This window comes from Corythoichthys intestinalis, chromosome 15 (genome assembly GCF_030265065.1).
Source record: "Corythoichthys intestinalis isolate RoL2023-P3 chromosome 15, ASM3026506v1, whole genome shotgun sequence".
NCBI classification, from domain to species: domain Eukaryota; kingdom Metazoa; phylum Chordata; class Actinopteri; order Syngnathiformes; family Syngnathidae; genus Corythoichthys; species Corythoichthys intestinalis.
In genome coordinates, this window is record NC_080409.1 from 5,984,237 (window position 1) to 6,009,965 (window position 25,729).

At 40.2% G+C, this 25,729-nt stretch overlaps 1 protein-coding gene across 3 annotated transcripts in view; it reads left to right on the forward strand.

Moving 5' to 3' along the window:
- Positions 1–25,729, forward strand: part of btbd7 (BTB (POZ) domain containing 7) — an 89,192-nt gene that overhangs the window by 20,525 nt on the left and 42,938 nt on the right. For all 3 annotated transcript variants that reach the window (XM_057858743.1, XM_057858745.1, XM_057858744.1), the window contains one exon: positions 7,986–8,213. In XM_057858743.1, coding sequence (XP_057714726.1) covers positions 8,132–8,213 — 82 coding nt within the window. In that variant the 5' untranslated portion in view covers positions 7,986–8,131. The remainder of the gene's footprint in view (positions 1–7,985; positions 8,214–25,729) is intronic.

Consider the following 25,729-nt stretch of genomic DNA (forward strand, 5'->3'; position numbering starts at 1 on the left):
GAGCTGCAAAATGTCAGTTTCAATCTCTCTACTCCAATATTTTTACAGGATATTCTTTTATCTTAGTATTTTTCCCCATTTGCTCAATAAATGGTATGGTCATGTGCTTGTCGTGGTCTTGTGCTAAATGGAATATGAAATATTGAAAATGGATTTATTCAGTACGACATGGCAAAATTACTCCATAATGGTCAAAACTGTCGACTACTTGCACCTCCCGAACGATATTTTATGCCAGCGGTGTTAGTCCGGCTTTTGTCATTTCCCTGCCCCGGCTTCGGAGGGCGTAAACAATCCAGGAGGCACGACAGCTAGCCGACATGCTAACCCGAACCGAGCGGCGTTTCAATGTTTATTCTCGCCTTTCGAAGTGAAAAATACCACAAATCTACGCGTCTAAGCGTATCTAAGCGTAGTTGCCCGAGCCCAACCCGAGGATAATGGTCTATTGACGGTGTTCTGGCAAATTTTTCGCCTTATAAAATTTTGCTCCCAAAGCTGTTGTGGCTGTGAATAAGCCCTCTTTTACATTCAGTTGGACTCTCAATGTTATCCACAGGGGCTAAATAAACAAGTAACATCGTGAGCATACATTTTCAACACAAATATGGCGTAAATAATGCTTAACTACACGGCGAAGACGTAAATGGTGAGAGAGCGGCGTCCAGTTGTTGTGTGCAGCTACCATGGCAGAATGTGTCTGAGGAGAACTTTCCTACATGTCGGTCCATGATCAAAAGTAAGTAAATATTCCTTAATCTAAAGAAAGTTTGTATGTTTACTTTGTAATCGGTATATTTGTGGCCATTTTTAACTCAAAGTTGCAATTTCTGATGGGGTGCAAAATTTGACAGAACACCAGCCACAAGCAGAGGGCAATAAGTTGAGTATAGTGGACCGAGGGGAGTGTGCAACAAGCCGCCGGTCGTCGGCCGAGTGGCATTCTCGGTGGACAAGAAGCATTGTCAGCCACAAAATGCAAGCCACCTCAGTATTAAAATGTGTGCCATGATCCCAGTATTTGACATAATACAAAATAAGATGTTTAGTCACTTCCAAGTCTAATGGTCCCACAGTTGTCGGACTTGTTTTGGCCAATCTCTGGGTAAACAGGAACCTTTTGAAACCCAGAAAGGCTCACAGGCCTCTCCCTGGTGCAGCAACAAAACCCTGCAGTACATTTGGCTGGCGTGATGCGAAAAATAAACGAATTAATCCACAAAATCAGCTGAATCTGCTTGCTATAAAGCAATGCTGTGAGATGCTGACCCGGGTGATGTCACATTCGCATTCGTCCCCAACCCGAGACTGGAGCCGGAAGTCACTCATTTTAATGGCGCGGGATTCAAAATTGAATAAGTAAAATGATCGTTTCCACACACACCTAAGCGGTCCATTTCATTCAGGAGCATAAAATACAGTAAATAAATACCTAACCCTGTGAAATATGAAATAAACATGCTTTTCATGTCATAGGCACTTTACTGTCAGGGTGCCACAGGAAGCTTTAGGATTGCCTGTTTTTGTAAGTATCGTAAGATTTTTTTTTAATCCTGCATGAGGGATTATGCAATGTTGCTTTAGCTTTTTAAGGTGTTTACTGAGTGATCCTTACACTCTAAATGTAACTCATAGTGTAGCATTTGCGTTAGCATAAGCTTTAGCATGGAAAACATCCTCTTAAACTCACACTTGTTTACATCCTGTCGTGACGTCCTGAAAGAGGTGCTGCGTTCGTTGATTTGGTAGCTCTAGACCAAATTCATCCTTTAGGTCTCGGGTCTTCATTGTAAATTTGAAGCTATTGAAGCAATTTTTTTTTTTTTAAATGCCCCTCATAATCTAAGTTCTTTAAAAAAAAAAAAAAAAAGTATATCAACGTCAAATATCTGCTTACAAAATCGGTTTTGGATATCGGCAAAACAAAAACAAAAAAAAAACAAACAAACAAACAAACAAAAAAAATATATATATATATATGTACGGATATTTGAAAATCCCATATTGGTCAACCTCTATATTTCACTGTGGTTCTCTAATGAGTACCATAGTTGTATAGTTGATGTGTGTATATATACATCACAGACTTCCTCTCTTCCTTCAGATTTAACTGCCATAGAGGGTGATAGATATCCAATACATGTGAAGTGGGAGAGGCTGGAAGTGATCCATAAGTTCAGACAGATTGGGTAGAGTGTTTAGTTTTAGGAGGTAGGGTTAACCCAAACCCTATCCCACTTCCAGTCCTTCCACTCAAAATTGATTGTCTTATCGCCACCGATGGCAGTGTATCACAAAGTGAGTACACCCACCCCTCGCATTTCTGCAGATATTTAAGTATATATTTTCATGGAACAACACTGACAAAATGACACTTTGACACAATGAAAAGTAATCTGTGTGCAGCTTATATAATATAATTAATTTAGTTTCCCTTCAAAATAACTAAAGAAAGCCCGCAAACAGTTTGCTGAAGGTATGTCAATAAAGCACATGTATTACTGGAGCCATGTCCTATGGTCTGATGAGACGGGCGGGCTTTCTTGTGTACCGTCTTCAGAAGAGGCTTCCTCCTGGGGTGACAGCCTCGCACACCAATTTGATGTATGGTCTTAGCACTAACAGGCTGACCCCCCACCTCTTCAATCTCTGCAGCAATGCTGACAGCACTCCTGTAACGAATCACATGACATTTTGGAGGGAAAATGACAAGCAGGACTTAACTTGGACATTTAGGGATGTAGGTTTTTCAAAGGGGTGTACTCACTTTTGTTGCCAGGAGTTTAGATATTAATGGCTATATTTTGAGTTATTTTGAGGGAAAAATAAATTAACTCTATTATATAAGCTGCAAACAGACTACTTTTCATTGTGTCAAAGTGTCATTTTGTCATTGTTGTCCCATGAAAAGATATACTTAAAAATCTGCAGAAATGCGAGGGGTGTACTCACTTTTGTGATACACTGTAGTGTACTCACTTTTGTGATACACTGTACATGTTGATTAGGGGAAAGAAAGTATTCAGCATCCTTTCCGATTAAACCCCACTGGATTTGTAAACTCTACTGGTGCTGACCAGTGTTGATTTTGGCAGCCCTTTTAATTTTCATTTTAGTCTTTTGGACGATAATACTTATTAGTCTTAGTCATATTTTAGTCATTTCAAAATGTGTTTGTCTTCAATATTTTAGTCATTTCAAAATGTGTTTGTCTTCATCTATTTTTAGTCAACTAATATTCAAACAAGTTTTAGCTGACGAAAACTCAGTAGCTTTGTGTTATTTTCAATTAATTATACCCACCTGGACGCCACAAACTTTATGTAAAAAAAAAAATAAAAGTTATCAGGGTTTAAGATGACGCTTGCCAATAGCACTAGCGTAATGCTAATGTGAGCATAGCATAGCGTTAAATGTGAATGCTATGCTAATGCTACGGGTTACATTTATTATTTATTCATCACTCAGCATAGACCTTTCAAGGCACAAGCAACATTGCATATTCTCTCTGGCAAAGATAAGAAAACAAATCAAACCTTGTGTGCAAGCCTGGAGGCTGGAGAGCAGCAGCACGTCACATGAGTGACACAACCAGACACTGCTACGATGCAAGCTAACTACACATTAAAATGTCACACATATGACGGACACTATGGCGCATTTTCATCTCGTCGTCGTCTCGTCAGACAAAAACTGGCATTTGTCTCCTACGATGCAAGCTAACTACACATAAAATGTCACACATATGACGGGACACTATGGCGCATTTTCATCTCGTCGTCGTCTCGTCAGACAAAAACTGGAATTTGTCTCGTTACGTTTTAGTCTCCCAAAACACGTTTTTAGCTCGTTGTTGTCTCGTCATCGTCATGAAAAAATTGTTTGTCGGCGAAATATTTTTGTTATAGAAATTAACACTGACAAAGTGATCAAGTGCTATGCCAGCATGAGATAAAACAGATAGTCTATCACTCCATTTTTCTATTTAGTTTCATTGAGGAATGCTTTTATTGCTGTGTCCGTTGCCAGATATTGGGTTTGACTTGGAGAATATTTGAGCAGCTTTGCAGATGATGCAAATCCCATTGTAATGGAAGCAGTATTCTCTGGAGTTGTAAAGCTATTTAAAAAATTGGCCGTTTTAATAAAAATAGCACTTTGTAGATGACTATAAAAGAATGTATCAGCTAGAGTGGTGGACAGACGGGGCTCGCAAGACCTGCTGTGCTGGACTAACAACCATAAGAACGACCAACTAATTTAAACATAATCATTCATTAATCTTCCATGTCACTTATCCTCACGATAGCAGTGGATGGCCAACATTTATAAAGTAAATTCTAATATTATGAGAATATAACTAAGTAACGGAAGTGGAGCCGTTTTAGTGCCTTAATTAAATCATCTAATTAATCAGCCCCAAGACAAAAAAAAAATCTAAATTCTGACTTGAAAGATTAATGTGTACATAGGCTGAGAATATACCTTGCGAATTTCATGCTGATCCGTCCGCGAGTAACGGAGGAGTATCGATTTAGTGAGTGTTTTGCACCAGTAAAGTGGAAAAGTTCTACAAAGTCAGCAAAAACTTGATACCGCCCTCTGGGCAGTCTAAAAACAATGGTAAAATATTGGGTTTTCAAAGCAATTGGTGGCGGTTGAATTTTTATTGAATTTAAATAGTCAAAAGTTGACTTGTATTGTGGTAAGCAAGAAATGCAAACATTAGTAAAAAAGGCAGCCAACATAGGATTGGTATTTTGCAGCGTACGATGTAATATTTATTTTAAAATTTATAATAGCTCTGATCGCTTTCTTTTCACGGGTAGACAGTAAGAGAAAGGCTTTAGAAATTCACTGGCCTCGGTCAACGTGTCAGTTTTTGATCCCAATAATAACGAAAAAGAACAATTTGCTTGGACAACATGAATAACATTTGTTTTGAGGTAGATGTAATAAAAGTGCAGCAAAACAGAGCAAAAACATGAATGTAGTGCAAATAATCCTATTTCAATTCCATAATCACTCCGGTATAGCCAACATTTTTATAAAGTATGATTTAAAAAAAAATTATGTATATTTACAAAAATGTATCACATTTGATACACCCAGAAAAAAAAAAAAAAGATGGATGCAAGTCAACATATCCATCTGCAGGTTCCATGAAAAAAACAAACAGGATTTAGCAAGGGTTATAGATATCTGAGTGCTTATTACACATATACATTTTGACTTTTCTTTTTACAAATTTGAAAAAAAGGTTTCATTAGGACTTTATTTTTCAAATTTTGAAAAAAAGGTTTCATTAGGACTTTATTTTTCAAATTTTGGGATTCTCTGATAATTGCTTCATATTGCTGGCATTAAAGGGTTAACAAATGGTTTGTAAGCACCAACGAATGTAATCATTATGATAAGTTTTAAACATTTTACTGTCCCACCGAATTATTTTTAAACAAGAATAACTTAGAAAAATGCTTGCCTTTAATAAATGCTTCATTGAGTGAGTCCACTCAAATCCGCTCAGGCTGATAAAAACACTTAGAACACGATAGTGTTTGACAAGCTCAATGATGATTGACGGATACGGCGTCTTTCAAGTCGGCGATCACAGGCTTCTCTGGCAACATCAAAGCTTCGCCAGCTGTCACTCATCGTTAACTTTAACAAGCAGCAAACTGCAGTACATTGGTGAGCAAGAAAAGCAGCAGGAGGTAGAATGAAGACTGTACGCACATGAAGCAGAGGACCACAAAAATATTTCTTCAAACCTGATCATTTTCAGCTGATTTCTGTCCTCTGAAAAATGGCGTGATCGGCCCGATTTTCAATCACGTGATCTCATCGGGATATCTCTAATAAAAACTAAACACAGTAAAGACACGATAGAAATTTTATGATCATTCAGCTTTGAGATTGTCAAAATGTTAAAGTCCTTAACGATCTAATATCGTCGTATCGCCCACCATTAATTTGAGGCGGAATGTTTGTTTCAAGGTAATCCATCCATTATAGCCTTTCAAACCCAAAGGCTCCACATATGCAGAACTAAATTGTGGTAATACTGATTACATCATTGGCAAGTTGCAAATGGATTGTGGTTTTGTTTGAAACACATTTGTGTAATGTTAATGCTGCTGGTAAATCGGAAAATCCACCATAAGTATATTCTCTTGGCAAAAATTACAATGAGGCCTTTCGCGTATTTAAAAAACGTTATATCGAGTATTTAGAGTTAGTTAAGTTCGTTTTATTGCTGTGGGAGGACACACTTCCCCTGGTGGCAGCAGCGAATGACATTACTCGTCTAACATGGCTGAATCCAGCTGCCCCCTCTTATGACCAACATAAGGCTGTAAGTTTTTGTTCGAGGCACTTTGTTTGTGTATGCATTCTTAATTTAGTTTGGAGGTACTTCTTTGGAGAAATATGTGTTGGAACGATTTGTTAAGAGAGTTGTGAAAATAAGCTAGCTGACTTTTGCGATGCAAGTTAATTTGAACTAAATTTACATATGTTTGATTAATTTGTGTTTTGTGTTAAGTGTTTTGCTGTAGAAATGTGTCATTTTGCTCATAGTTGAACATGTGTTTGTCTTACAGCTTTATAAAAAAACTAAAATTGGAAAAAGTTAAGGAAGTGAAGAGCGTCAAACAACCAGAAATTGTCTTGTTTGCTCTCAGTCTAGTTGAATAACGTCACATTTAGTGAGAGAACAGGTGGCTTAAAATGATTTATAAACTTTGTTTTTTTCTTTGAATTATTCTGAAACTAATTAGATGTTTTTTATTCAATTACTCGATGAAGGAAATAGGATCTTTTCTCGTATTTACTTTTCGACTGTTTGTATTACTCTGAGACACTTAAGATAAGGGAATAGTATCTTTTCTTCTACTTATTGTTTGACTGTATTGCTCTAACGTACGCAATGTAAAATAAATAAAATTTATATCATATTTTAAGGAAAACAAGCAAAATATATTTGACAAAGGGCATAAGAGATACATGACGCCTTCTGACCACAGATGCCCAACGCGGCGGTCATGCAGCTGACTGAGCAAGATTGACGCTAACTACCAGGCGGTAGGCAAGACCTCTACAAGCCCACGTCTGCAACACCAAATCCGGCAATCAGCTCTTCAGGACAGTCCAGAACAAATGGCCGGACGTCCTGTACTACCACAACACCCAATAACAAAAACAACTCTGTTCGATAGCTCGGCGCCACTCAAACGTCAAGGCAGGCCGAACGTCCCGCCTCAGTTGCCTCAATAACCATAACCAAGTAAATAACGGTGACGCACAAACTTGACCGCCCAAATCTGCAACAGAAGAATTACCCTAAACAACATCCAGGCACACCTTTCGTCCAGCCCGCCGTACCGCAGACTTAAAAAAGACTGAACATTTAGCTAACAACTACCGCTTCTCTGGGACATTCCAATGTGCTCGTTGTTTTGCTGACCCTGGATCCAGAATTGCCTCTCTCCTGCATCTATTTGCTGTTTGCCTTGCTGTTTGTTCGCTGTTGACCTGAATAAATTGTCGACTTGTGTTTCGAAGCCTTCTTCCAGCTTTCAAAATGGAGTCAGTACAAGGGGTTAAGACTAAGGTGAACACGCAGAGTTTGGCCGGTTGCGCCGGCGCGGTTTTGGTGGTTCGGCTGGTGTGATTCCAGCAATCTGGCTAAAAGGTCAGATTCCTTCATCGATTAATAAAACTAATTAATCGAAAGATTAATTGGTTACCTAAATAATTAATAGCTGCGGCCTTAAAACCTTTTATTGTTATATTTAGTATTTCAAGATTGGTACATTGACATCTGTAGCCCTTTGATGTCCTTTCAAACTGTCAGCTTGTGATGTTCTCCCTTCACAGATGTTTGCTCTATTTTTTTTTTTTTTTTTTAAACTAATTTTCTTGGATCCAAGAGTCCTGCTCACTGCTGCCTCCTCCTCTCTTGTCTCATCTTCCAAATGTTTTAGGCATGGCAGGCGGGGCCTGGGGCACTGGAAACTCTTCAGAGGCTTCGTGGTGGACAAGGGACTAAGGACTAAAGGGAGTGCCGTCGCCTGAGCAGAATGACTCAGCAAGAGGGGGGACCCCCACGTAGCAAGTGAAGAGACGTAGGATGGGTGCCAATGGATCAAGCTATCCTCACTCATGCTCCCCACGCATAGGAGCCAATGCACAGACTCAGCAGACCTTTATTGGTAAATATAATGCACATAAATTTGCACTACAGTATGATTGTTGATGGTCTAATAGGACTGTGGCCTATACTACGAACCGAGTTCAACCTCCCCAGAAGTAATCCAGTTTACCATCGGGTAACCGGAGTTGACAAAACCTGGTTGTCTAGTTTGAAGTCAATCGGTGCTACGACGCTGATTATGAGGTTGATTAGTCGAACCTGTGTCAACCCAGTCAGAGTTACTGCGCGTTCACATAAAAGGGGGCAGTGACCAGAGTCAAACACTACTTGTGACGATGGCACGGGCACCTTACTTCACGGAGGAGGAATGCGCGATGATCATGCGGAATTATGAGGAATTAAAATCCACCCCCACCGCGAAATCCAACACCGCTTCGGCGAGTAGAGCGCAACGGGTCTGTTGACAGCGAATTTACAGATCGTGTGATTTGTGAATGCGTCAATATGCCAGTTTACTTATGTCCATGAAAAGAAATAAAGCCTGCTGTGAGGACAATAAAATAAGATTTGGTACATTAACAGTAAGAAATAATTGTCACGCATCACCACACGAAACATGATGATTGTATGTTTAGTCCCCTTGACTGTACGAATACGTATGTTCTTTTTTTTAGTTTGGGCCTAAAAAATCCAGCCCGACCTGACCCGAGTCCGATCAATAAACTTGATTTGCAGGCCGGAGCCCGACAAAAAAAAAAAAATGTGTTATATTTGTGAGGACTCAGAAGAAGAAGGAAATGCGGGGATGCCATGCGTTGTTGCGTAAATAAAAGCCCGTCTTTTGTAACGATTTTTCACAGTTAAACAAGACTGTAAGATGCATATTCAATAAACATTTATATCTTTTAAATTTGTGCGTCTGTCCTATCAGTGGATTTGACATTTAATTTAATCTCCTCCAGTTGGCAGAAAAAAACGCAAGTTTTCTCAATGTTTAAATAGTCTACATATTTCTATGATTATTATAAATGCATCAATTTGAAGCGTTACAATACCCCACTCCGAATCGCACGGCATACAGTGTTCTTATGCAGATATTCAGCATCACTGATGGAATACATATATTTTCCCTGGCGAAAGCGCGCACGGACAGGCACACACAATCTGCGCGGTTGTGAGGGCCTGACTCGGCGGGTTACATTAGTGACGTCTGCCTAGATCAGTTGGCACAGGTAAAGAATTCCCTCAGCTGAAAATCTATATCTTTCATGGAGAACATCTTCCGGGTACGCCAGCGGATTCTGGCGGTCCTGAAATACCCGTGCCCTCTGGAGAGAGCCCCTCACAATCCACGCGCCAATGTCGTATGGGTCGTCCAAGTACGCTGTCATTATCAGGAGGACACGTCCGCGGAGGAGTGCTGTTTAAATAGAGCGTGGTTAATTGGAATCCTGATGTTAAGCAAGATCTAAAGCCTGAGTTAAGCCTGAGTTATACTCCCGCGTTGCGGTGACGGTGTAGCGACTACGGCGTCATTCGACATTCGATAGTTCTGCGGTGAGGGAACACGTTGCTCTGTAATTCACCGCCAAGCCACTAGAGGGATGTGGCGTTATGTTTGTACGGTTTTGGGGCATGATTGTTGACTACTTCCGCTAGTCGGAGAAAAAATAAACAATGCAAGATGGAACTCTTGAAAGTAAATATTCTGCTCATCAACACTGAATAAATATTGAACATACAAATGTTGACGGGCAGGCGACGCAGAAGACGGTTTCGAGGCGGTCTGGCCGACTTTTGATGCCGCACAGAGAGTTTTAGACTCGGGTGGAGAGAGCTAGCTGTGGCGGCTAGCTTCAAACTGGCGTCGAGCACTGCGTTCAAGGTCTGCAAAGCCCTCCAGCCTGATTTGTTTGCCGTGTCCTACAACCAGCCAGTGGGAAGCCATAGCAGATTTCTGGCGTCTAGGGAACTTCCCAAACTGCGTTGGGAGGCTTGATTTTAAGGTTATCATAAAAAGCACCGAGGCACTCTCAATCAGTGATGATGTGTGTGTGAACTGTCTGTTATTGAAAATTAAAGATCAAAACAACTCTTTTGACACCAAATCTGTGCTTTATTCTTCACATACTTGAAACATATGTACACAGTAAATGATGAAGTGCACCAACCAAAAATACGACATAAAGTGATAAAAAGTTGGCAGTTTTTGGCCGACTGGGTCACCGCTTCGTGTGGCCACTCGATTCCGACGTCCCACGACCCACGTCTCGGTGGTTCTTCCATTTATTTATTTTTTCGATCGCCGACCTTGCCATTTGGCAGTCACAATAATAATTTCTTGACGAGACTTGCTCTTCGATGATACTCCCGTCGGCTTGGTGCATTTTTGCGTGTAGAAAATAATGTTTGATTCTATTCTACAATGGTGGTGTTTTCGCCCGGAAACAACAGTCTGAGCGGACCAATCACAGTCCGTTTTCGCTACGTCAACGCGTCTACGCGACGCGAAGGTTAGAAAAATCGAGAGGTGCGCGTCAGGCTACGGCGTAGGGTCGTAACTCGATTCTTCCTTGACGGCGTAGGTCTGACGCGGAAGTATAACTCGGCCTTTATACTCCCGCGTTGCGGTGACGGCGTAGCGACTACGGCGTCATTCGACATTCGATAGTTCTGCGGTGAGGGAACGCGTTGCTCTGTAATTCACCGCCAAGCCACTAGAGGGATGTGGCGTTATGTTTGTACGGTTTTGGGACATGATTGTTGACTACTTCCGCTAGTCGGAGAAAAAATAAACAATGCAAGATGGAACTCTTGAAAGTAAATATTCTGCTCATCAACACTGAATAAATATTGAACATACAAATGTTGACGGGCAGGCGACGCAGAAGACGGTTTCGAGGCGGTCTGGCCGACTTTTGATGCCGCACAGAGAGTTTTAGACTCGGGTGGAAAGAGCTAGCTGTGGCGGCTAGCTTCAAACTGGCGTCGAGCACTGCGTTCAAGGTCTGCAAAGCCCTCCAGCCTGATTTGTTTGCCGTGTCCTACAACCAGCCAGTGGGAAGCCATAGCAGATTTCTGGCGTCTAGGGAACTTCCCAAACTGCGTTGGGAGGCTTGATTTTAAGGTTATCATAAAAAGCACCGAGGCACTCTCAATCAGTGATGATCTATTGTGTGTGTGAACTGTCTGTTATTGAAAATTAAAGATCAAAACAACTCTTTTGACACCAAATCTGTGCTTTATTCTTCATATACTTGAAACATATGTACACAGTAAATGATGAAGTGCACCAACCAAAAATGCGACATGAAGTGATAAAAAGTTGGCAGTTTTTGGCCGACTGTGTCACCGCTTCGTGTGGCCACTCGATTCCGACCACCCACGTCTCGGTGGTTCTTCCATTTATTTATTTTTTCGATCGCCGACCTTGCCATTTGGCAGTCACAATAATAATTTCTTGACGAGACTTGCTCTTCGATGATACTCCCGTCGGCTTGGTGCATTTTTGCGTGTAGAAAATAATGTTTGATTCTATTCTACAATGGCGGTGTTTTCGCCCGGAAACAACAGTCTGAGCGGACCAATCACAGTCCGTTACACAGTTCGCTACGTCAATGCGTCTACGGCGTAGGGTCGTAACTCGATTCTTCCTTGACAGCGTAGGTCTGACGCGGAAGTATAACTCGGCCTTAACTCTGACACGACCAGGTTTGGCGTGTGGCGTGTGTTGCCATGGCAACACTTCTCGGTTCCAACATATCCACCTTTCGTAGTCTCGCATAGCCGCGAACTTACGTCGCACGTGATAAAGTTACTCTCGAAGTTGCTAAGCCAGAAAACCGGCTTCGTAGTATAGGCCACTGGTCTTCGAATGTTGGTTGGACTCAAAACGGCTCTTCTTTCAGGAAATGTTTTTTTATTTTAAATTGGGAAACTTGTATGATGTTTGAATTTGGAGGTTTTGCTATATTTTTAATATGTTCAAACATGAAAGTTGAGCTATTTCAAACAGAATTTGTTAATATTTAAATACACCCCTGTGTTATCCCCATTCACGTAAATAATTCAGGATTGCAACTAACACATCTCTCGCCTTATAACCACACGTGCAACATGAGGCCCGATGAGACAAAGACCATTGTTATGCTCACTTATTTTTCCACCTCCGGCTGTTATAAAATGTTCTCCATGCTCCTGAATGATCGGGTTTGCAGTTGTTCAACTATATTAGATTGCTTTTGAATTTTTCCCATTTCTGCCATGACTACATTGGTTCATGCGAATAATGACATTTTTGTTGGAACAAAGGTGGAGATTGTTCGGGGAGAGAAACCTTTCTCTATTTGTTTTTAGAAGAAAAAGGCTCTCACTGCAGAAGTCTTTTAAAAAGTTGACTTATGATCACAGGGAGAACATCAATCACACACTGAGTACAACGATGTGCTGACCTGGCAGAGCTCAGAGGACTGTTATCATACTGAAAGGGCGGGGTTAACTGGTAAAAACGATGGTCACATGATTATAAAAAAAAAAAACACGTCATATCGTGAAGTGTAGGTGGCCAGGCCGCGCTTTACCAATTAAATGCTACATTGTACCTTTTGAAAAACAGCTTTACCCTTGAGAGCACCTGCCTGCCCTCCCTCGCCTCAGAATGTAGACAGCTGTGCTCTGACTTAGGAATTTTAGATAACACTTGTAGAGTAAGAAAGCTTAAAGTGCCTGTGACACGATAAAAAAATCTTAAATAGCATTATTATGTGAATTGATATCATATTTTGAGACGATTTGAGTATATACTACTTAGGGCTGTCAAACGATTAAAAATTTTAATCGAGTTAATCACAGCTTAAAAATTTATTAATTGGAATTAATCGCAATTCAAACTGTCTTTACAATATGCCATATTTTTCTGTAAATTATTGTTGGAATGGAATGATAAGACGGATATATACATTTAACATACTGTACATAAGTTCTGTATTTGTTTATTATAACAATAAATCCACAAGATGGCATTAACATAATTAACATTCTTTATGTGACTTCACAACGTACGAGACCTCTTATAGTTTGTATATTATGACTAAATATTGTCATATAGTGTGTTTGTTGTGCTAAATGAAATGTTTGAATAGAGTTTGACCAAAGTCGGAGTATTATTTTGCATAGCTATTTTGATTGGGAATGCCAGTTCTCTTTGCATTGAGCGCTTTTCTTTTTGTGAACATTATTTTTTTGAGCGATAGGAATATTATTTTTGTTGTGCTTTCAGTAAATAATATTGTAGCGACCTAACTGTTCCGCCCAAATGCATGATGGGAAGTTGGGCAACCATGACTGTCAGTGGTGGCTGTAAATGGTATATCTTCTCTGCGTTGTGTACGATACAGGGTGCCAAAGCTTATGCCAATAAATAGCGCGGGCCCAAAGAATGCCTGTGTCAACTCCACTCGCTTGTCTCTGCCTCTTAGCTCTCAATATACATAAAGCGGCACCATTGTAGTCTGTTTGCGGCAATGTATGAGTGGGTCGTTCCGCGCATACGTTAAATATTATAACTAGGGCTGTCAAACGATGAAAATTTTTAATCGAGTTAATTACAGCTTAAAAATTAATTAATCGTAATTAATCACAATTCAAACCATCTATAAAATATGCCATATTTTCTGTAAATTATTGTTGGAATGTAGGGCTGTCCCAAACGACTAATTTTCTCCCGATTAGTCAGCCGATTATTTTTACGATTAGTCGATTAATCTAATAATTAAATTTTTAAAAAAAAATAATTTTTTTTAAACTAATTTAGCAATGAAATTTTTGTTGACGCTTATCAATCCACCAAAAACATATTGGAACACTCAAATCATTTATTAAAGTACAAATAAACACGTAAATAACAATAATAAATCACAAATAAACAATGAGTTCAAATGCTGATAGAATTAACTAGTGTAGCATCCCGATTGAAAAGATGTCTCTTAAACTGATGGTTTACAACTTTTATTCCATCCTTGGTCTAAACACACCGTAAGAGCTACGGTGCACACAAATAAAGCAACACAATTAGAAATTAACAAAAACTTTTCACCTTTTTCCTTTTAAACCCTATTTATATATCAATGAATTGCCTATACCTGTATGAATTGCCTTTACCTTATTACCTTATCATTGACAATCTCTCCCTTGAGTGCAATCACTGTATATACTGTATATATTTATGACCTTTTAACCTTATATAATTTTCTATACCATAAAATAAACCATAACATGAAGTAAACTTTTCAATTAGCATTAAGAACAATACTAATAGCACTTATAGGCCCATTGTCAATGAAACATTATTATTTAGTAAGGCGACAGCACCCTCTGGTGTACAAAAAATGAGAAAAAAAAATTACAAACTGCGTGAAGGCGCTTGAGGTGTTTATTCACGGCCGACGTGCAGCCAAGCTTGGCACTGAAGAGACAGACAGGACAGAAGAGTGTACTCTCCTTTGTTACTTTGAAATAAGTCAATGTTTTGGACACTCTGCTGCGCTTTTTTTGGCTTTGTGCCGCTTTCCCCGCTTGCAAACAAAGCATCCGACATTCAAACTTTCCACGCATATATTTTTTTAACCCTTCATTAACCGTCGACGGGATGTTGTGCTCGTCGACGGATTTACGTAATCGATGACGTCGACTATGTCGATTAGTCGGGACAGCTCTATTGGAATGGAAAGATAAGACACAAAACGGATATATACACTCACCGGCCACTTTATTAGGTACACCATGCTAGTAACGGGTTGGACCCCCTTTTGCCTTCAGAACTGCCTCAATTCTTCGTGGCATAGATTCAACAAGGTGCTGGAAGCATTCCTCGGAGAGTTTGGTCCATATTGACATGATGGCATCACACAGTTGGTGCAGATTTGTCGGCTGCACATCCATGATGCGAATCTCCCGTTCCACCACATCCCAAAGATGCTCTATTGGATTGAGATCTGGTAACTGTTGAGGCCATTTGAGTACAGTGAACTCATTGTCATGTTCAAGAAACCAGTCTGAGATGATTCCAGCTTATGACATGGCGCATTATCCTGCTGAAAGTAGCCATCTGAAGTTGGGTACATTGTGGTCATAAAGGGATGGACATGGTCAGCAACAATACTTCAGGTAGGCTGTGGCATTCCAACGATGCTCAGTTGGTACCAAGGGGCCCAAAGAGTGCCCAAAAAATATTCCACACACAATTACACCACCACCACCAGCCTGAACCGTTGATACAAGGCAGGATGGATCCAGGCTTTCATTTTGTTGACACCAAATTCTGTCCCAACCATCCGAATGTCACAGCTGAAATCGAGACTCATCAGACCAGGCAACATTTTTCCAATCTTCTATTGTCCAATTTTGATGAGCTTGTGCAAATTGTAGCCTCAGTTTCCTGTTCTAAGCTGAAAGGAGTTGCACCCGGCGTGGTCTTCTGCTGCTGTAGCCCATCTCTCTCAAAGTTCGACGTACTGTGCGTTCAGAGATGTTCTTCTGCCTACCGTGGTTGTAACGGGTGGTTATTTGAGTCACTGTTGCCTTTCTCTCAGCTCGAACCAGTCTGGCCATTCTCCTCTGACCTCTGGCATCAACAAGGCATTTCCGCCCACAGAACTGCCGCTCACATATTTTTTCTTTTTCGGACCATTCTCTATAAACCCTAGAGATGGTTGTGCGTGAAAATCCCAGTAGACCAGCAGTTTCTGAAATACTCAGACCAGCCCTTCTGGCACCAACAACCATGCCACGTTCAAAGTCACTCAAATCTCCAACTGTGTGATGCCATCATGTCAATATAGACCAAACTCTCTGAGGAATGCTTCTAGCACCTTGTTGAATCTATGCCACAAAGAATTGAGGCAGTTCTGAAGGCAGAAGGGGGTCCAACCTGTTACTAGTATGGTGTACCTAATAAAATGGCCATTGAGTGTACAGTCAACATACGGTACATAAGTACTGTATTGGTTTATTATAACAATAAATCAACGAGATGGCATTAACATTATTACCATTCTCTTAAAGCGATCCATGGATAGAAAGACTTGTAGTTCTTAAAAGATAAATGTTAGTACAATTTATAGAAATTTTATTTTAAAACCCTTCTTAATGTTTTCGTTTTATCAAAATTTGTAAAAATTTCAATCAAAAAATAAACTAGTAGCTCGCCATTGTTGATGTCAATAATTACACCATGCTCACTCATGGTACTAACCTATAAAATCAGTTGGACCCAAACGCCAGCAGAGGGCGCCAAACACCAAAAAACAAGTAACAAGCGGACATTACACTGTACTGTCATTTTAGTCTGTTTGAGCGGGGCATGTGCGTTAATTGCGTCAAACATTTTAACGTGATTAATTTAAAAAATTGATTACCACCCGTTAACGCGATAATTTTGACAGCCCTAATTATAATGTGATTAATTAAAAAAATTAATTACCGGCCGTTAACGCGTTAAATTTGACAGCGCTAATACAAGTACAACAATTTGGCAAAGCGCATATGACGAGAGCGCATCCCTCTAGGTGATGATTTCAGCTGATTTAGAATTCAGCCAGTTGAGGGAGAAGATTCAAAATGAGGAAAATGCGACAGAACAGCAAAATGTCATCATTGTTTTATTCTCTCTCCTCTGATATTTTTACAGGATATTCTTTTTATCTAAGTATTTTTCCCCGATTGCTAGATAAATTGTATGGTCATAACAAATAACAGTCTTGTGCTAAATGGAAGATGAAATATTAAAAATCTATTCATTCATTACGACAGGGCTAAATGGTCTGCATAATGGTCAAAACTGCCGACTTCTTAAACCTCATGAATGGTATTTTATGCCACTGGAGTTAGTCCGGCTTTTGTCATTTCCTTGTCCCGGCTTCGGAGACGGAGGAAGAAGCATAAACAAAACAGGAGGCGTGAGAGCTAGACGACATGCTGTTGTTCCTAAAGAAATCTGGTGACCACTTCATAGGCCCTGCAAGTGGCTGTGCATTTATTGTGCTTCCAGTGTACCTTATATTTGTTAGACAATCTGTGTAAAATCCAAAGTTTGTCCACAAGTGCTTTGTAGGAATATTTTTCCCATTTCCTCCACCATTCTCGCTCAACTTTTGTTTTTCCATCCCAAGTCTTGTATCTTCTGTTTGTAGGCGACTTGTGCGCACTTTACCTTTGCCGCCACTCTCAGTGCTCCTAGTGGACCGCTGAGGAATTTCTCAACAAACATTGAATGATCCTCCATACCAGTGTTGTTTTTGGCAGTCATTTTAATTTTCGTCTAAAGTCTTTTGTACTAAAATACTCATTAGTCTTAGTCATATTTTAGTCATTTTAAAATGTGTTCGCCTTCGTCTAGTTTTAGTCGACAATTCTCAAAATGTTTTTGTCTATAAACTTCAAACAGTTTAGTTCATGAATAAATAAATGAATTAAAGGTTTCCAACAATTTTGAATGAACATGACAGACGAGCACATAACTGTAGAGCAAACATGTCCAAAGTCCGGCCCGGGGGCCAAATGCGGACCATGGTCAAATTTCATCCGGCCCCCAGCCTCTGTCATAAAATCAATAACGTCTGGCCTGCACACAGACTTAAATTGGTCAGCAGTACTGCTACCAGCATATGAAATAGCTTACACACTAAATGCTGCTCCTCATTTACCCACTGAAAGGCAGCAGCACTCTAAGCAACATTACCCCGTGTGACTCTTTACTTCCAATTTTCTAAAATGGCGACAACAAAAAAAAAGAAAGTTGACTGCGACTGCAGATGTTTCAAGAATAGGCGGGAATTGGACTATTTCTTCACTAAAATACGCAACAACTGTTTCTGCCTCATTTGCAAAGAGACAGTCGCTGTTTTTGAATAGCTCAATGTGAGGTGATATTACCAAACAAGAAACGCTGACATGTACGACAAGATTAGAGGGAAGATAGGCAGCGAGAAATTGAAGCAACTTGAAGCTAGTTAATTTCTCAGCAGCAGTATTTCGCAAGAGCCAGAGAGTAGAAAGAGAACATCACAAAGGCTAGTTGTGAGATTGTTGAAATTATTAATTTAAAAAAAAAAAAGATAAAGCAAATGTGACACACAGAATGGCTTGTTAAAATTTGCTTAAATATATTGTTCTACGTAAAGGACGTCAGCCAAGGTCGGCCCCCCACATTTTTACCACACCAAATCTGGCCCCCTTTGCAAAAAGTTTGGACACCCCTGCTGTAGAGTCTACAAGGACATCACCATTTTCCTATTAATTTAACTCACTTGGACACCACGAACTGTATGTTAAATGTTTTCCAAGAGTTTAAAAAGACACCAAGTCACCGCACTAAATGCTAAAGCTAACACAAACGCTATGCTAATGCTACAAGTTAGTTTTGTGTGTGATGATCACTTAGCACAGACCTTTAAAGACGAAAGCACATGGTATATCTAGCCAAGATAAAAAAGCAAAACTTACCAAGCAGCACGTGACACATATGTTTCATAAAAGGAGCCTGGAATTAGAACCGGTTTATTTACTGGACGGTGAGTAAGCGTGTGTGGGGCGGAGGGAAGGCGCAGCACGTGACATGAGTGACACAACCAAACACTGGTAAATGCGTGCTAACTACACATACAATAAGAAAATATCACACATTGTCAATTTATGACGGAAACTATGGCGAATTTTAATCTCGTTCTCGCATCCATCTCCCATTTAGTCTCCCAAGACAGGTTTTCAGCCCGTCATCATGACGTCGTCATGAAAAAAATTGTTGGTTGACAAAATATTTTCGTTATTGTCATCGCTGATGAAAACAACACTGCTCCATACTCCATAGCATGGCCAATGTGTCAAATGAAAGTATCAATACTTGGCGGGAGCATATTGATAACCCATTGGGTTGCAAAATATCCTGTTGTATCGCAATATCGAGATATTGTCACAGTCCTACAGTGATATGAAAAAGTATCTGAACCTTTTGGAATTTCTCCCATTGCTGCATAAAATCACCATAAAATGTGATCTGATCTTTGCAAAAATCACACAGATGAAAAAAACAGTGCCTGCTTTAACTAAAACAACCCAAACATTTATAGGTTTTCATATTTTAATGAGGATAGTATGCAAACAATGACAGAAGGGGGGAAAATAAGTAAGGTAGCAATCACATTTAATATTTTGTGCCCCCCACCCCCACCTTGGCAGCAATAACTTCAACCAGGCGCTTCCTGTAGCTGCACAGTCTGGCACATTGATCAGGACTAATCTTGGCCCATTCTTCTCTACAAAACTGTTATATTTCAGTCAGATTCCTGGGATGTCTGGTATAAATCGCTGTCTTTAGATCATGCCACAGCATCTCAACGGGGTTCAAGTCTGGACTTTGACTTGGCCACTCCAGAACGTGTATTTTGTTCTTCTGAAACCATTCTGAAGTTGATTTACTTCAGTGTTTTGGATCATTGTCTTGTTGCAGCAGCTGTTCCATTTTTCCTCCACACGCGACGTTGTGTGTTATAGGGCTGGGCGATATGGCCTTAAACATGTATCACGATAAATTGAGCAGATTTATCTCGATAAAGATAAATGACGATAAATTCGCCCAAGCGGACTGTTATATAATTTGAAAATCTGAATCAATGCATGAAATACAGATTAACTATTTCTTGTTGATTTATTTACCAGCATTCAATTTGATATACTGTATTTAACAATTGTACATGCAGTCTAAACATTAAGTTTATAAAAATGTATTGTAAGCAATAAGAATTCAAGTATGAACATTTATAACAGCGTGTATGACTTGAACAATGCACATTGTCAAAATCAATATGCCTGAGCAAACATGTAATTGTAACACAAATGACTTGCAGCTTGAACAGTACACTTCAAAAAGACAACTTATTGTTAATGGCTGCTGTGACATAATTATTAAATACAGTAGAGCTGTCCCGACTAGTCGACATAGTCGACGTCATCGATTACGTAAATCCGTCGACGAGCACAACATCCCGTCGACGGTTAATGAAGGGTTAAAAAAATATATGCGTGGAAAGTTTGAATGTCGGATGCTTTGTTTGCAAGCGGGGAAAGCGGCACAAAGCCAAAAAAAGCGCAGCAGAGTGTCCAAAACATTGACTTATTTCAAAGTAACAAAGGAGAGTACACTCTTCTGTCCTGTCTGTCTCTTCAGTGCCAAGCTTGGCTGCACGTCGGCCGTGAATAAACACCTCAAGCGCCTTCACGCAGTTTGTAATTTTTTTTTCTCATTTTTTGTACACCAGAGGGTGCTGTCGCCTTACTAAATAATAATGTTTCATTGACAATGGGCCTATAAGTGCTATTAGTATTGTTCTTAATGCTAATTGAAAAGTTTACTTCATGTTATGGTTTATTTTATGGTATAGAAAATTATATAAGGTTAAAAGGTCATAAATATATACAGTATATACAGTGATTGCACTCAAGGGAGAGATTGTCAATGATAAGGTAATAAGGTAAAGGCAATTCATATAGGCAATTCATTAATATATAAATAGGGTTTAAAAGGAAAAAGGTGAAAAGTTTTTGTTAATTTCTAATTGTGTTGCTTTATTTGTGTGCACCGTAGCTCTTACGGTGTGTTTAGATCAAGGATGGAATAAAAGTTGTAAACCATCAGTTTAAGAGACATCTTTTCAATCGAGATGCTACACTAGTTAATTCTATCAGCATTTGAACTCATTGTTTATTTGTGATTTATTATTGTTATTTACGTGTTTATTTGTACTTTAATAAATGATTAGAGTGTTCCAATATGTTTTTGGTGGATTGATAAGCGTCAACAAAAATTTCATTGCTAAATTAGTTTAAAATTTTTTTTTTTTTTTAAATTTAATTATTAGATTAATCAACTAATTGTAAAAATAATCGGCTGACTAATCGGGAGAAAATTAGTCGTTTGGGACAGCCCTAAATACAAGTGTTTACTTTATGGTTTAAGGGTTTTTTTCCCCCCAGTGCATTTTTTAATAAATGCACGCACAATAAAAATAGCTGGGGCCATTTCTCGGTCATTATAAGTTTTGCCGTTGGATTGTACTTTATGCTGAATGCTTTACCATCACAAAAGCTATCAGAGGACTCAAACACAGACAGATACAAAATAACGCCACATAGTAATTGCTAGATGCAGTCCGTGCCCAATCCACTCATTAAGTTCAGCCGTTTCGACAAGGTTAGAGCCGCTATCCGACTCCATAACGTTCATTTGTAGCGTTAGCCGCTAGCTAGCGTTAGCCTGGCTACCAGTAGAAAGCACTGAAAGCACCATCTCCGGAAATCGTGAGAACAAAGGAGGACAGCGGGTGAAAGCCCGTCTGGATGCCACCAAGAGTCTACTAAATGTCGGTTGAAAGTTTGGTGAACCTCCCTTAAGCCACACTCCATCACGTTTTGCTTGTAGCGTTAGCTGCTAGCGTTAGCTTACCGGGCTTTTGTTTGATTGGCTTCCTGATGATCACGTGACTCCCTACGTAAGCACATTCACTGCTTTCTTAAAGGGGAATGAACATAGACGAACAACACAGAATCAAAGCGGGATGAAAAGACTATATTTTCTTGTTTTATTAATTTACCGAATTTACCGACGTGGTCAAAATTACGTCGGTCATCGTTAAGAATTTCGGTCACGGTAAATTTTCGGTTTACCGCCCTGCTCTAGTGTGTTACTCCCAAACCATTCAACTTTGGTTTCATCGGTCCACAAAATATTTTGCCAAAACTTATATGGAGTGTCCAAGTGTCTTTTAGCGAACATTAAACAAGCAACAATGTTTTTCTTAGACAGCAGTGGCTTCCTCCGTGCATTCCTCCCATGAACACAATTCTTGGTTTTACATATAGTTGATGTGTGCACAGAGGTATTGGACTGTGCCAGTGATTTCTGTAAGTCTTTAGCAGACACTCTAGGGTTCTTTTTTACCTCTCTGAGTGTTCTGCACTGAACTCTTGGAGTCATCTTTAGTGGACAGAAGCAAACAGTGCCATACTCTCTCCATTTGTAGACAACTACTCTGACTGTCGATTTGATGAACATCCAGATTTTAGAGATGGCTTTGTATCCTTTCCCAGCTTTATAGAAATCAACAATCGTTGATCGCAGGTCTTCAGACAGCTCTTTTGACCTAGCCATGATGCACATCAGACAATGCTTCTCATCAAGACATTTCTTACCAGGTGTGTGTTTTATGGTGGGCAGGGCAGCTTTAAGCCACTCACCAGTGATTGGGCACACACCTGACTTAAAATGTTTGGTGAAAATTGGTTTCAATTGCTCTCTGAGTCTCCTTAGGCAGAGGGTTCCCTTACTGTTTTTCTCCTTATGTCATTGTTTGCATGCTATCCTCATTAAAATATAAAAAATATAAATGTTTTGGTGATTTTAGTTAAAGCAGACACTGTATTTTCATCTGTATGATTTTGACAAAAATCAGATCACATTTGATGGTGATTTTATGCATAAATGTGAGAAATTCCAAAAGGTTCAGATACTTTTTCATACCACTGTAGTTTCCATTGTTACAGTTTCACTGAACGACAAGTCTGCAAGTATTGTAACTGAATGCTGGAGTTGAGAATCCTAAAATAACAAATGAGAAGCAAAATTTTACAAGTAGAATGCCCATAGCAACAAACACGAAGCACAAGATGTTTTCCTTTATTTAGTTTGTCGCATTCCTCTTCTTTGTCAAGACTTTTTGGAATGTTACATTATGGTGTCAACTTTATTTTCCATGCTGCCTACACACACACTGTAGTTCAAACAGTACTCACAGGGTTTGCCATTCACAGCTGTACCATAGTGAGCTGAACTGAAACCAACTCTTGTCTCTGTGGAAACGAAGCTCTTGACTTTGATGTCTTTTGATGTTTTTGGCATTTGAAGCGTTGCACAATCAGGTTTGCTATTTAGGGGGATTGTTTTTATGCACGTCTTCTGATGCATTTGAGCAGCCTGCAGAAAAACTGATGAGAGACCCATTATCATAGGAAGACATGTAATTGTGCAATGCTAAAATCCCCTAATCGCCTAAGGCCTGCAATTCTTGGCCCGGTCCTATCCTGCTGAAGTTCACGTAAGGAAACCCTGTTTAGTACTCTCCATAGTTGCTCACTTGATCTAGTCTGGCTTACAGATGATACACTGCATTGCAATTATTACGATTTGGGTCATACTGATGGATGTTGAGAGGTGGGCGGGAAAAGCGGAACTGCTTGGCAAAGCTTTCTCAGAAATATGAGTCCCAGCGCATGCCTAAGATAACAATTGTTTGAATGATGCAGCCTTAGTAGCCAAATGGGCTGATAATTTGGCAGTTGAATAAAACAGTGAGGAGCAGAAGTATTTGCACCCCTTGTGGTTTTGCAAGTTCACCCACTTAGAAAAGAGGTAGAGGTCTGAGATTTCATTCATAGATGCATTTCCACTCATAAAGACATTATCTAAAAAAATAAATAAAAAAAAAATCGAACTCACATTGTATGGTTTTTCAATAAGTTATATATGATTTACTGGGGTTCATAAATATTTGCATCCCTGAGAATCAGAAATAATTATTACACTCAGTGTCAATCTACCTTAAAAAAAGTCACCTTTACCCCATGAGTAACCACCCACCCACCACTTGTTTGAGCGGCGCCTGAGGGCCACCCCAGGGCCACAGCGGGGGGTGGGGGGGGGGGGCGAAGCCAGCGCAGCACATCCCTCCTTCCGCAGCCCAGCAAAGGAGCCATCGTCACCCCCCAGGGATTCACGGTCGTCACCTGCGCCTCCATCAACCGGCCTTTAGGGATGGGAAGAGGGGATGCACCACCAACCCCAACCCCCATCTGCCCACCCATGAGCCACAGCCGCAGCCCCCCAACTGGCATGGCACACCATGGGACCCCCAACGGCCCACCAAGCCCAGGGCAGGGTCCCCTGCCGTAGCAGGCGACATCCAGCCGACACACCGGCGTCCAGCCAGTGACCCACGACGGAGCGCAGGGCGGATACCCAGGCAGAGAAAACAGGGGAAGGTGGAAGCAGGAGGTGTGGGACCCACCTACCACCCTATTACTATGGCTGCCCGGCTGGCACCCATTACCATTACCATTACCTGATGGGATTATGTGGGAAGGGTAGTGCAATGTATGCATTAAAATAGGAGATCTCTGCTTGGGGACAACAGGTCCCATCCATCCCACAACCTTGGTGTTTGGCTGTATGCCCCCGTCCCGACTCTCCCCGAAGGAATGAATGAGTATGTAGGTGCCAGGGTGAAAGATATTTACAGTGCAAAGGGTCAGATGAGACCAAAGTAGAACTTTTTGGTGCAAACTTTACTTGTCGTGTGTGGAGGAAAAAGGGTGAGTACAATCCCAAGAGCACCATTCCCACTGTGTTGTAATGGGGTGGAAACCTCATGTTATGAGGCTTCTTTTCAGCAAAGTGGCCAGGACGACTGTACTGTATAAAGCAGAGGATGAATGGTGAAATTTATCGTCAGATTTTGAGACGCAACCTCCTTCCCTCAGTCAGAGACTTGACGATGAGTCGTGGCTGGATCTTCCAACATGACAATGATCCGAAGCACACAGCCAAGCTGACCAAGGAGTGGCTGCGTAAAAAGCATATGAAGGTTCTGGAGTGGTTTAGCCAATCTCTAGACCTCAATCTAATAGAAAATCTTCAGATGGAGCTGAAACTTAATGTTTCACAATGACAGCCACGAAACCTGACAGATTCTAGAGAGGATTTGTGCGGAGGAGTAGGCCAAAATCCCTGTTTCGATATGTGAAAACCTGGTGAAGCGCTACAGAAAGCGTCTGACCTCTGTAATTGCAAAGAAAGGCTTCAGCATTAAATATTAGCACTGATTTTCTCAGGGGTACAAATACTTATGAACCCCAGTAAATTACACATAAATAGTTGAAAAATCGTACAATGCGAGTTTTTTAGATTATGTCTCTATAAGTGGAAATGCATCTATGATTGAACATAGACTTCATAATATATTTACGGGCACGGGGCTGATAAATAGGGGGCCTGCATTGTTGGCGAGGCCATCAAAGCTGACGGAGTGGAATCATAAAGAGCTTTTTTCGTTGAAAATTCTTGTGAATAATTGCTTCAATGCCTGAATTCTTTATAGATATGGACATAAAATGGTCTCGATTTTTGGTTAAAAGCAACAACAAAAAAAACGTGCACTTAGCATTTATTTTATGTAAATATGTCGAAGTACAATGCTAGTCTGTTAGTGAGTGTAGCTCGCGTCCACCTTATGTAAACAGCTTTTCCGGTGTAAAAGTCTTGTGAATAAATGTTTATATCCTTGAATTCTTGATAAATATGGACGTAAAAGTCTCGATTCTTGGATAAAAGCAAAAAAACCTTGCAGTTCGCATTTGTTTTACGTAAATATTGTGAACGATGATGATAATGCGGTAGCGGCTAATTTCTCCCATTGATCTTTTTCACGTTTCAAAATGCATGCATGCTACGAAAAATATAATAATTACCTT